Raw genomic sequence first — 12,499 nt, forward strand, 5'->3', positions numbered from 1 at the left:
AATCTGATCTGCTTCAACGTTGTATGTTTTGTGTTCTTCAATGATGTTCTTCTCTATATTTTGGATGCAGTGACTGGTTATTTGTGGTTATCTGACACCTCAAAGCGCTCTGGGAATACTCTTTCTGACCTCTGACATCAATGAGGCATTTTTACCCAAAAAACGTTGCTCACTGGATATTTTCTCTTTTCCAGACCATTCTTTGTAAACGACAGCGATTACACCAACAACCAGGCCACAATCAGAGTCACTTAAATCATTTCCCATTCTGATGCTGAGTTTGAACTTCAGCAGGTCATTGTCAGCATGGTAAATCAGTTAGTTACACAGGTGTACCTAACAAAGTGGCCAGTGAGTGTAATTAAATTTACATACATCCAGCCAATGGGCAGTGAGGAAGAATTATTCTGGAATATTTCTGTGAATTTAGAGTTCACATTTTTTGTAACTTTATCTTACCTTGAAACCACAAAATATTAAAAATGCAGCATAATACTACACAAATATCTACATATCGACAGAAAAGGCTGTTATACTATCTATAAATAAATATTTAATGCAGACTCTACAATATTTTGGATTTAATACCTTTACACAAACCTAATTATGTACAACACAAAGTCAAAAGTCAGGAGGTAAACATTTTCAATTAAAAAACAAATTAAGTGGTGTGTTCTGCTTGAATTTGGACTCAATTTAAACCCAGTTTAATTCAACATTAGTCGTGTAGACTGAAAAGACACCTAGCGGTAAAACAAACGCAATAACACTGACTTCCTTGTGAATGGTTTTATTTGGCTGACAAAGACAACCATTCACCGGCATTCACTATTCAGTTGGCCTACATGTCTGTCAGTCAATGCCCATAACAAATACAAAAAGGAAGGCCGTTAAACACTGGTTGCCAGGTCTGAGAGAAACACGCGTTCCCCCCCAGTCCTTTAATAAGATAAGATAAGAGATAAGATAGAACTTTATTAATCCCTCGGGTGGGTTCCTCTGGGAAATTCGACTTCCAAAAAAAGCACAGCAACGACCAAAGTTACAGTTACAGAACTGTTATATATACACACACACACACACACACACACACACACACACACACACACACACACACACACACACACACACATATATAAATACAGAGACAAATATAAATAAAATATAGAAAGGGGATAAATAGAATAAATAGGAATAAAAAATAAAAATACAAGTGAATTGCACATTTCAAGTATTGAGTCTATTGCACTGTTGACTATTTACAAAAAGTATTGCACAAGGTACTATTTACAAAAAGTATTGCACAAGATAACGAAGCATTATGACATTCATGCCTTCTAAATCTTCTTCTTCATTTGTGGCTCCCTTTACATGAATAAATCAAACTGATTATGTTTAACTGTCTTAAAATTATCAGGTAAAATGATGGCCTACCAAATCAAATATTGCAAATTTGACTTATTTATCATTTTGACTTTTGGATACAAATACTTAACTTCTTGCTGGATATTTTCTGACCATTCTCTGTAAACCCCAGAGGTAGCTGATTTGGAAAATCCCAGCAGATCCTGAAAACACTCACTTAAACAGTCTCTTAAATCCCCTTCTCCCCATTCTGATGCTCAATTTTAACTTGATGATAATGATAAAGACTTATTGCTAATCAGCCCAAAAGCTGTACTGTACCAAGTGTGACACAAAAAAAATTATGTTTAGGGGGAAATTCATTTTTCACACGTCCCGTTTTTGTTTTTCCTTTAGTAAATCATCACTTAAAAGACTATGTTTTCCCCTTTTTTGTGTAATTTTGTCTGCTATTAAAATCAGCTTGATTTTTTAACAGTGAAGTGGGATAAATGTACAAGAAGAAGGCAACACCGTGTAAGTTACGTGGGAACGATCTGAACTCCCGAGAAGGGGGATTCAAAGCATTGTATCTGGCAACCCACAACGGCTTTGACGTGCCCGAGCTCGTAGTGCAGTGTGCATCTGGAAGTTGTCGCCATCATATCTAGCTAAATGTTAACCTAGCTCTCAAGTCAGTTAGCCACTGTGTTCGAGGATATAACGATAATGGTACGGTTAGCCTGCCCGTGCTTCCTGTGCTGAGCTCCTGTGATGGTCGTGATGCTTTAATCAACACTTAGGACTGTGGTGCTGTGACGTTTACTCGCACTGCCAGCGGCTGTTGTCAGAGCTCACATTAGCAAGAGTCTTGAGAAGAGGTAAGGGGCGGAGGACTGCTCCGACTGACGAGGTCTAGCAAGTACAAACAGTGACAGACGTTTAATGTCAGAGTTAGTAAAGTAAAGGTTCTGGGTGTCTCGTAGACTCTTCGTTAGCTGTGTCTGCTGTCGTTGAAGTTCGCAACGTAGCTCCGCAAAGCTAGCTGCAACTCCGCCGAGAAACATTGAAGATTCGCAGCTGACAGAGCTAAACCTCCGGCCCGGATTGCTCTTCGGCGACGGGAGTCTGTTAAACTGGAGCTGGCATCGTCTCATCTCCCATCTATAACATGTATGTCCATGTGTTTGTGCTCATAGTTGTGACTTATTGTGGCCTTTCCCGTTGGAGCTAACTTCCTGTTGCAAAGTCTCCACGGTGACTCTTCACCTGCAGCTAGATTAGCCGGCTACAGCCACCACGTAGTTACATGTTGTTGCCTTGCTAGCTTTCTAATAACAGTCGTACAGCCCCAGCAGATGAGAAATGACATGTAGTGTGGCGTTTATATTCCGGTGGGTCATTTTGTGTGTCCTGCAGCGGGCTGCTGGGCCTCACAACCGGGAAGATGTCTGAGGGGGAGAGCAAGCAGGCCCCGGACACTGTCCAGGAAGTGAAGCCGGAGTCCGCGGCCGCTGCACCCACAGGTCAAGGTGTGTCATCCGTGTCTCCGCCGGTGTCCATGGTGACCCAGCCTCCTGCTACTGCTGCCACGGAGGATGAGGAAGAGGAGAGTGAGGATGAGTCAGAGATTTTGGAGGAGAGCCCCTGTGGACGCTGGCAGAAACGCAGAGAAGAGGTAGGGAGGGGGGCAGTTTTTTTTTTTTCTCCACAAACTTAACTTGGATAAACACCTGGTGCATTATTTATGTATTTATTTTTACTCCCCTAAAGGTGAATCAGCGCAATGTGCCTGGGATTGATAATGCTTACTTGGCCATGGACACAGAAGAAGGAGTCGAGGTGGTGTGGAATGAGGTCATGTTCTCGGAAAGAAAGAATTTCAAACTGCAAGAGGTGGGTGCAGAGCGAGGCCGGTGTGGTAAAATACAGCTAAAGCACAGGGTGACTGTGCATGTAACCACGATTGACCTATATGTAGTGATGGTGCAGGTCTCTGTCACCTTACTCGACAGAAGCCTGTGCATTTTTCTGCTTTCTGTACTGCTTTTTGGCAATCTCATAAACAAAACTGATATTTAAACTTGATTGATGGCCAAAACCTCTTTTGTATATGCAGGAAAAACCACAGTTATGGTCAGTTATATGATTGTTGGAACTAACAGCATACTTGGAAGCAACAAAACAGCCTAACAATGGTTTTAAGGCTTTTTTTTAATGGGATTTGTTGCTCTCTTTTCTGTAATACTGCTGCTTTTTTCCTCTTTGGTTTTAAGCTCCTTAGGCAAGTTGTTGGACTCATTGTGACCAGAACACATAGCAGAGTTCACGCTGTACCCGTGTAGTTGCAGAAACAAATCAGAAATTTGGAAGGGAGGGAGTGTGTGGACTACAAGAACAGAACAGTACAATCTGATTCAAACTTGCTGTCTAAAAAGATTTCAGTGCTGGTTGATTTGGCGACACCTGGAGTCAGTGGTGGAAACAGCAATGACAGTTTTATGCTACAGGTCACAAAATTATGGGCAGCAAATCAAATTCTTGTTTAACTAAAAAAGTCAGAAAGAATTCGGACTTTGTCCATCGTGATATGAGGAGCTATGATTGATTGATTTGGTTACCTTTCTGGAAAAGTGAAGAAGTGCAGGCCGTCTTCTTCCAGCCTACTTTGGATTCTCCTTCCTGTTGTGCCAAAAAGTGATTTATGGTAATTCCCAAAAAAGGATTGTGGCAAAACTATCTCAAACATACCTCTCATGAGTGATATTAAGTCATTTTGAGCCACAAAGAGCATTGCTATTACAAGGTAGATGCTGCAATTGTTTTTGGGTTTTTTTGGCAAAGTGACTGTTATATAAATGTCTTTTTCAAGAGACATTTGGCCGAGAGGGCAGTGGAAATTGTAACAAATATAACATCAAAGTTCTATAAAGATATTTTAAGGGCCAAAAAAGGAGTAGATTGATTATAATGTAGGTACAGCACGTTAGGATACTCACCAAACATGTCATTTCTTTATTTTATATCTAACTCCTTCATAAAATGCAGTTCAACATATTTGAAATCACATTTTAGCAGACAATCTCGCCTCTGCAATATTTGTCGCAATGATCCATCTGATTCAAAGCGTTTGTTTATGTTTTTTTAAAATACCTTGAGGAACAAGATTTTTAGATTCTCTCATTCTAATTTTGTCTCCAGGGGTGGATTTAGTCCAAGATAATTAACACTGTGGAATTTGCATATTAACCTTTTGGTTAATAGGCATACTGTCCAAACATGCTAAGAAGATTTGGATCTTAATATTGTTTAGACTCTGTTTGACTCTTTAACTTGTCTGCAGTAAAACAAGAACATATGGGATTTTTCATTTATGAGTAAAGTGTTTCATTTTTTTTCTTGTTTTTACCAAAGGAAAAAGTCAAAGCCGTGTTTGACAATTTGATCCAGCTGGAGCATTTGAACATTGTGAAGTTCCATAAGTACTGGGCAGATGTCAAAGAAAACAGAGCGAGGGTAGGAGTTTGTTTCATCGTTTTATTCTTTGATCATTTCATCAAATGATATAAACACCGGCACAATGGCCTGGATTCTTATTTGAATTCAACATTGTCTTTTGTCTGCAGGTTATTTTCATCACTGAATACATGTCCTCAGGAAGCCTCAAACAGTTTTTGAAGAAGACAAAAAAGAACCACAAGACAATGAATGAAAAGGTGGGTGGATTTTGAAATGTTGATACATTTGAGAGATCAAACACAGTTAATTAAAAATCATGTTTAAAGATATTAACTTCTCTGTTTGTTGTTCTTATCTGACAGGCCTGGAAGCGCTGGTGCACACAGATCCTCTCTGCTCTCAGGTTGGTGTTCTCTGTCACAGTATTTGTGTGGTGTGGCACTGACATGATTCACTGCTACACTAATATGAGATACATTTATTACAGCTTTATTAGGTTAGCTATGGTACAAAGGTCCTGGTTTTTATTTTTGACCACTGTTTGCTATTCTCCAGTTACCTGCACTCATGTGAACCTCCCATCATTCATGGCAACCTCACCTGTGACACCATCTTCATCCAGCACAATGGCCTCATCAAAATTGGCTCAGGTGGGTTCCACGGATCGTTTAAAGCAGTTTGGTTTGGTTTCTGTGTTGAAGATGTTCACTGTTATTTTCTTTTTTTCTTCAGTTGCTCCTGACACTATCAATAACCATGTGAAAACCTGCCGAGAAGAGCAGAAGAGCCTTCACTTTTTTGCTCCAGAATATGGAGGTGAGGTCCTCCGGGTGTATCGTTTTATGCTGCTGAGGTGTGCAGTTGTGTTTCTGTGATACTGATTAGGCTTCCGTCTGCTTTCAGCTGTTGCCAATGTTACCACAGCTGTGGATATCTATTCCTTTGGAATGTGCGCCTTAGAGGTGAGGCGATGCCTTTTTCTGCTCCTAGCTGTTAGTCACCTGCTCTGTTGTTACTGTGGTAATATGAGCGCAGTTTGCCTGAAGACCAAAAGCAGTGAATGCTCAACCTGTTATTTCTGTCTTAAAAATCCTTCTTTTGTACCATAACAGCGACTGTTGTTGACTGAAGGCTCCTGTTTATTTCATGAATCTCTCCTTTGTCCATTCACTTGCTCAGATGGCTGTGTTGGAAATCCAAAGTAACGGAGATTCGTCCTATGTGTCCCAAGAAGCCATAAACAGTGCCATTCAGTCCTTAGAGGACCCGCTGCAACGGGTGAGCGAGGAGCAAGCAAGCATCTAAAGTTCTCGTGGCTGTTTGGAAGAGAGATTTATAACCTGCGTGTGTTTCAGGAGTTTATCCAGAAGTGTCTGGAGGTCGACCCCAGTAAGCGACCCACAGCCAAGGAGCTGCTGTTTCACCAGGCCTTGTTTGAGGTGCCCTTACTGAAGCTGCTGGCTGCACACTGCATTGTCAGCCACCAGCGTGAGTCAAAGCACACACACACACACACACACACACACACACACACACACACACACACACACACACACACACACACACACACACACACACACACACACACACACACACACACACACACGGACGGACGGACGGACGGAAAATCTGATCCTTTATAAACACATACTTTCACTTTAATAATGCACTTGATTCCCTGTTCTTCAAGCTTGCTGTTTTGGCAGCATCGACTGGGCATTCTGCTCAGCAGAGCCCCAATAAAACACTAACACACCTACCAAATATCTATACTTAGACTTTATTGCAGTAACATAAGCAGTTTGAAATGATGTCCGCAGCTTTTAAAGGACAAATAGTCAATATTTTTTAAAACCATAAATAAGTGAGATGGAACAGGTTAGCAGTTACAGTCATTATGACTCTTCCATCGTATGCCAAAATACTTTGTTATGCAATCTGCAGGCACAAAGACTTGAAGACTTAAGCACAGTCACACAAATTGCCTGTAATGTTGTTCTTATTTTGGAAAACTAACTATCATTGATCGGTGTTTTTCTTTAATAGTGATCTTCTCTGTTTACCTCAGACATGATTCCTGAAAATGCTTTAGAAGAGATGACAAAGAACATGGACCCTAACCTGGTTATCGTTGAGGGCAAAGAGGGGATTCAGATGAAGTAAGTCTGAGTGTAAATGTAGGAAATGTAAATTGTGGAGATTTGATGATTTCTGTGATTTGATCATCTTTAGTTTATCATCATTGCCTTTCATTAAGTCCTACTATGTCTAAAGTTTTCTGACTGTTTAATTACTGGAGTGGAAATAATAGTCTTTCTTTTGCTCCAGGCTTTCCCAGTTTCCTGCTCTTGAGCTGGACAAATTTCTGGAAGATGTAAGGTAAGAGAACAGCTGGAAATGCAAATGCAGTTTTTAACACATTTGCAGTTGGTTATAAATTTTCTCACTTTAAAGCTTGGATCAGTTGGCAAAATCGGCTAAGGAAAGTGAAATGAGAGTTGTTTCCGCTGCACTGAAATCAAAAACAGGAAGCTGTGGTTGTGTTTGTTGTGTGTTCAGTAAAAGCTTTTTTGGATGCATTGAGCAATGTGCAACTGCCACATTTTAACTAAAGCTGTGGTGGCTTACATTTGACGTTGATTTAACAGGAATGGAATCTACCCTCTGACTGCATTTGGGGTCCCCTGTCCTCAGCAACCCCAGCAGGAGGCTGTGAAGTCACCCATAGTTCCCCCATCGGTCAAAACCCCGACCCCTGAACCCGCAGAGCTTGAGACAAGGAAGGTAAGAGCAGAAAGCACTACTCTACATAGATTTTAATACCATAAAAATAAAATGATAATGCACGGCTGTTGTCTTTATCAGCATTTTCCTTTATAAATAATAATAATAAAAACTTGAAATCATTTTAATCCCAACCTGTCAATGCATTAAACAGTTTTCCTTTTGGTCCTTGAAGGTCCTTCAGATGCAGTGTAATATTGAGCCTGTTGACGAGGGCACGAAACATCACGTAAGTCACAGCTCTGCCAACCTGCTGAGTGATGAAGTAACGACATCTGTACTACATGTGAACGTGCTTTGTTAGAACTCTGAATGGACTGCTTTCATTCTACTTTCAGCTGACCTTGCTGTTGAAACTTGAGGACAAACTGAACAGGCACTTGAGCTGTGATTTGTTACCAAGTGAGTGTCTTGTTTTGAGAATAATATTTCACCATGCTTTCATTTTTGCATGCCTTTCACAAGTGAGAAAATGGTTTTAAATGCTTTTTCAAGGGAGCACAGGTTTGCTGTAGAGGTTTAACTCAAAGCAGAGAACTTAAAGATATACTAATGATACTACGATTTAGAAACCCCCTCCCCCCAAAAAAATACTTAAATACACACTATCTCAAAGAATATTGCTACGATCTGCTGCTGATATTTGTTGCATTGCTACCCTTACATTGCACTCATAAGCAGTGCTGGGTAATGTTGCTTTTAAAAGTAACTTTATACGTCACACTATTAAAAGTCATCCGATATGTTACAGTGTTGCCCACTAAAAATAAACACCCCTTTTCAGTTAGCTTGCGCAAGTTGGTTATGTTGTCCAGTCTGTTCGGCCTGCTCTGCATTCACTTCTTAGTGTGGGCCGTGGCCCCCTTGTGGGCTTTGTAGGTAGTGCAGGTGGACTATTTTAAGCTGCACATAGGTACCTCTTAAGCGATGAAATGCTTATTTGAAAAAGTAACTAAATATCTAATTTGAGTGCTGTAACCTGTGACTTTGGCACTGATCATTTCTCAGGTGATGCAACTGTTACAAACGATAGGACAGGACAAAGTAGGCATCTAAATGCTTTGTAACCCTATCACTATTTAAATATTGTGTTTTTGTTCAGATGAGAACGTGCAGGAGCTAGCTGTGGAGCTCGTTCAGCTGGGGTTTATCAGTGAGGTGAGGTTTTATCCGTGAAGTTACCACATACTGCTATCAGAGAACAATTAGAAAGATTACTTTGAGCTCACTGCCTTTTCATTTCAGGGCGATCAGCCTCGACTCGCATCTGTTCTCGAAGAGGCCTTCTCTAAGTTTTACAGCCGGAATGGTTCGCTCAATCCGGTGACTGTTTCCTCATAGCCGAGGAGTCGCCAGGCCTTCTTTCAGCCTTCCTCATCCATTTACAGCGGGACTAGCTTTTGCTTCACCTCCGAGTTGCAGGAAAGCCTTTGCGAGGACAGAGGAGGAAGCCTTGGTCTGACTGCAGATCCCACAGCCTGTTCTTGTATCTTCTAGTGGGAAAAGCTGCCACTAAGTGGTTGTTGCTTTAGATCACTTTGTTTTCCCACCAAATACAGCCATCTGCTTCTCTATTAAGAGGAAATCCTAGTTGCAATGGAAAATACAAATGTTTTCACAGTTTGGCCTATTTCTTTCAGTTCTGAAGTAGTGAAGAAATGTTAGAGGTAAGCAAGAAAATAAAAAAGGGGGTGGTAAAAGTATTTTCCTTAAGTCAGTGTTAAAATTGTATTTTAAACATTTTTTCACTTTACACTGTTTAATAGTTGTCTGTATGGAAAAACTTTGTCTTGTGTGTGAGTGTGTGTGTGTGTGTGTGTGAGAGATGGTAATGTAGGGTTAAATCTGGTTGTCTGGTCCTTTAAACTGTGTCCTGAGCAGTGAGTGAGGAATCATCGTATCTTGTATCACTTCTGGAAGGCTGAATCGCATCAAGCGAGTATCAGTTTTACTTTACAGATCTGAAATTGTGCAACATATTCATGAAATGCAGCTGAAAAACAATCGAAAGAGCTACAGATAAAAAAATATTCAAAAGATCAAACTATTTATTTGTGTTACATCTTTTTCTCAGTGTGTATTGTACTTCAATTCCAGCACTAAGGCCGGTGGGTGTTTGAATGTATGCTTTTACTTGCCCTTTTTCTTTAAAATCACACACTTATTTATCACAACAAAAAGGTGGCACCGCTTCACTGCGGTCCAGCTACTATAAGTAGGGAATTGCAGCACTTATGAGTCGGGGTTAGGTTAATGAAAAGTTGTCTGTAGGTGACATTTTACAAACAGGGTGTTTGTTCGCTCCATGTGGGCTTCCTCTAGTGTTTTAAGCATGTGATGGATGATCATCATTGAGGTTGGTGAATGCATGTATGCTTTTCCATGCCTAAATGGAAACCGATGCATGCGGTAGACTTGCTTCTGGAGTTTGTTTAGGTTTTTTTTTTTTTTAAAGATTTACTCTGATAATGTACCATGTAGAGACTTGTGTCAGCTTAGGCCTATCAACCTTTAGCTCGAGTAGCTCTGACATAGGTTTCCTTCATGGATACCGGAGCTAAAATCTTTTGAGAAGTTCAGCTAATTGGCTCAGACCGCTCTTTATCTGTTAAGTGTCTGGGGATCTCTCTGCTAGTTTGCACATTTCTGTATCCTGTTGGGAGATGTCCTGTGGCTTGTTTCTCGTGTACACCAACCGGAAGTTAAGATTTAGAGATTGAAATTCAGTCGGTGATCCAGTCTCGGTGTCTCCATGCTGTGACAGGGCCTGTTACTGTGAGAGACGAGTGTGGCGCTGCCTGGCATGCTTGTAAACATCTTGTGCACTGTATGCTGGACACTGCTCTGTCTCTGCATTACCCTCTTTTTTCACTTCCTGAAATAAAAAAAAATTACACTGTCAGCACTTAATGATATTGTTGTGTGGCATCTTCTTTTTATCAATAACAAACAGATCAACTAATAAGCAAATAATAGAAAAATCATCATTCTTATTTGTGCTCAGACCAGAGTTAAAGTTATCTGCCTTGGTCTTTCCATGGGGACTCAACAGTGCTTCCTACCCAACCTCCTTAAAATCTGGTTTATTTGCATAATTTTGGCATATCTCATGAAGTCCTATCACACTATTCCAAGTTACAGGCCCTTGAAGTATATGATAGATGGATGGAATGTAATACTTTATAAATCGCCTTGGTTTTTTTCTGCATTTTTGAACTCTCATTACTTCTACATTCCCAGAGAACTAAAAATCAGCTCTGTTTAAAAACTCCCACTGAATCAATTTTACAACCACTCCAAGGGTCACAATCTCCAGTCCAGTAGGGTTTTTTTTTGCTTGTCTTTTTAAAAAGATTTTTATTCTGTGATCAACTTTAAGCATGTACACAACAGAGATGATTTAAATGATGATAATAATAATAATAATAATTAAAAAAAAAACCCTCACCGAAAGCTGTTTCCCCGTCCTTCCCAGGCCTTTACTGCAGCCACCTTCGGTTGCTGCTTGTTTGTGCGTCTCTGCTTGTCAGGTTTGTCTCCAGCAGTGTAGAGACGCGTTATTAAGTAACTACAGTAACTACGTTATTATTGTGGTAACGAGCACGATAACTAGTTATTATGCCAAAATCAATAACGCGTTTATCGTTACTGGGATATAGGGTCGTTATTCGTGTGTTGCGTTCGTTTTACCTCGGAAATCGGAATACGAACCTGGGAATGATGTCACACTCGAGTAAACGGCGTTCTGGTTAGTCTCGTCAGAGAAGCCGGGATTTCAATATGGCGACGCCTTCGAAAACGGTTGTTTTTCTAGCCCTCTACAAAAACAAATTACTACTAAACACATATTCAGCTCATCTGCAGTCTGGATTTACCTACATCTTCCTAGTCGGAAGGCAGAATTTCCGAGTTCAGAGCACAATCGAAAGCACCACGACTGCAGTTTCCGTGTTGGACGTAAAAAAGCGCACGTGACGCTATGACGTAGGCTAGAATCTTAGACCACTGAAGCACTTAATCTACCATCATATTTTACTTATCTACATGGCCCGACTGGAGGAAATATTATTTTGGTTAAATATTGACTATTTGTGAGGCTGAAAATACTTGTTATTTATTTTATTTCTCTTTGTGAGGCTGAAAATCCTTTTAAGTTTGCCCGTCAGTACTGAACTGACGGGCAAACTTGCACAGTTGATGCAGTTCAGCTGTTTTCAGTTAAGTTTACAAAGAATGGACAAACTGTGTGACTAACTGTGTTTATGTTGAACCATTTTTGCACTATTTTGATACTTACAGCTCGTAAATGGTCTGAGGCATAGTTTAATGTTGGCACTGCTTAAAGTATACTTTCTACCCATTTCAATGGCAAAAATAAATATACCTTTCAAAAGTTTCAACACACTGTATGTCGTGTTTTGCGATCCACTGCTGCTTCCTAGTGATACTACGTACGATGATAGTACTGCTGCATCAACCCCAAAATGATGTTTGCATTTATAGACGTTTGAAACAATAGAAATAGATTAAAAGAGAACGATAAAAAGTGACACATAAAACAAACATTGTTCATTTCTAATTTAGTTTCATTCCTTTCATCATTAACTTGCACTCACACTACTACACTGCCATTTTAGGTTCAGGCCATTGGGTGGCACAGTGCACTTGTGGCAGGATAGTGCTAACATGTAAGCAAGCTGGCATCCTTGCTGGGTATTCAGTTAGCCGAGCAACACATTAATAAGAGAATTCTGAGTAAAACCAAAGTTACTTTCCCTAGTAACTAGTTACTCTGAAAGTAACGAGTAAGTAACCGAGTTCAAAATGTCTTCAAACCCATGCCCCAAAGGCACTCTGTAACTTAGTTCAGCATGAATCTACAGATCAGAAAAGGAGATCATCTTAAATAATC

The 12,499-nt window shown here is 40.3% G+C and overlaps 1 protein-coding gene across 2 annotated transcripts; it reads left to right on the forward strand.

The window, feature by feature from the left end:
• Positions 1-1,943: 1,943 nt before the first annotated feature.
• nrbp1 (nuclear receptor binding protein 1) lies at positions 1,944-10,497 on the forward strand. Of its 2 annotated transcripts, XM_085432078.1 has the most exons (19): positions 1,944-2,225; positions 2,331-2,517; positions 2,764-3,022; positions 3,118-3,240; positions 4,759-4,860; positions 4,971-5,060; positions 5,166-5,206; positions 5,359-5,453; positions 5,536-5,619; positions 5,707-5,765; positions 5,983-6,081; positions 6,159-6,291; positions 6,872-6,962; positions 7,132-7,182; positions 7,452-7,587; positions 7,763-7,816; positions 7,926-7,989; positions 8,690-8,745; positions 8,833-10,497. In XM_085432078.1, exons 3-19 carry the CDS (start codon positions 2,792-2,794, stop codon positions 8,926-8,928), a joined length of 1,605 nt encoding a protein of 534 aa, XP_085288204.1. In that variant the 5' UTR covers positions 1,944-2,225; positions 2,331-2,517; positions 2,764-2,791; the 3' UTR covers positions 8,929-10,497. The 2 variants fall into 2 exon arrangements, with proteins under 2 accessions (XP_085288204.1, XP_085288202.1); XM_085432076.1 differs by having other exon boundaries at positions 1,944-2,517.
• Positions 10,498-12,499: the final 2,002 nt, after the last annotated feature.

This window comes from Copadichromis virginalis, linkage group LG15 (assembly GCF_057382275.1).
Source record: "Copadichromis virginalis isolate Kocher_CV1m ecotype Utaka linkage group LG15, C_Virginalis_male_GT1.1, whole genome shotgun sequence".
Taxonomy (NCBI): Eukaryota; Metazoa; Chordata; class Actinopteri; order Cichliformes; family Cichlidae; genus Copadichromis; species Copadichromis virginalis.

Excerpts from the sequence above, each read along its gene's own strand:
- nrbp1 (XM_085432076.1), top strand. The coding sequence starts at position 2,792 with ATGTCTGAGGGGGAGAGCAAGCAGGCCCCGGACACTGTCCAGGAAGTG. Across the intron at positions 6,292-6,871 it reads CTGCATTGTCAGCCACCAGC|ACATGATTCCTGAAAATGCT; the intron begins GTGAGTCAAAGC and ends TGTTTACCTCAG. Across the intron at positions 8,746-8,832 it reads AGCTGGGGTTTATCAGTGAG|GGCGATCAGCCTCGACTCGC; the intron begins GTGAGGTTTTAT and ends TTTTCATTTCAG.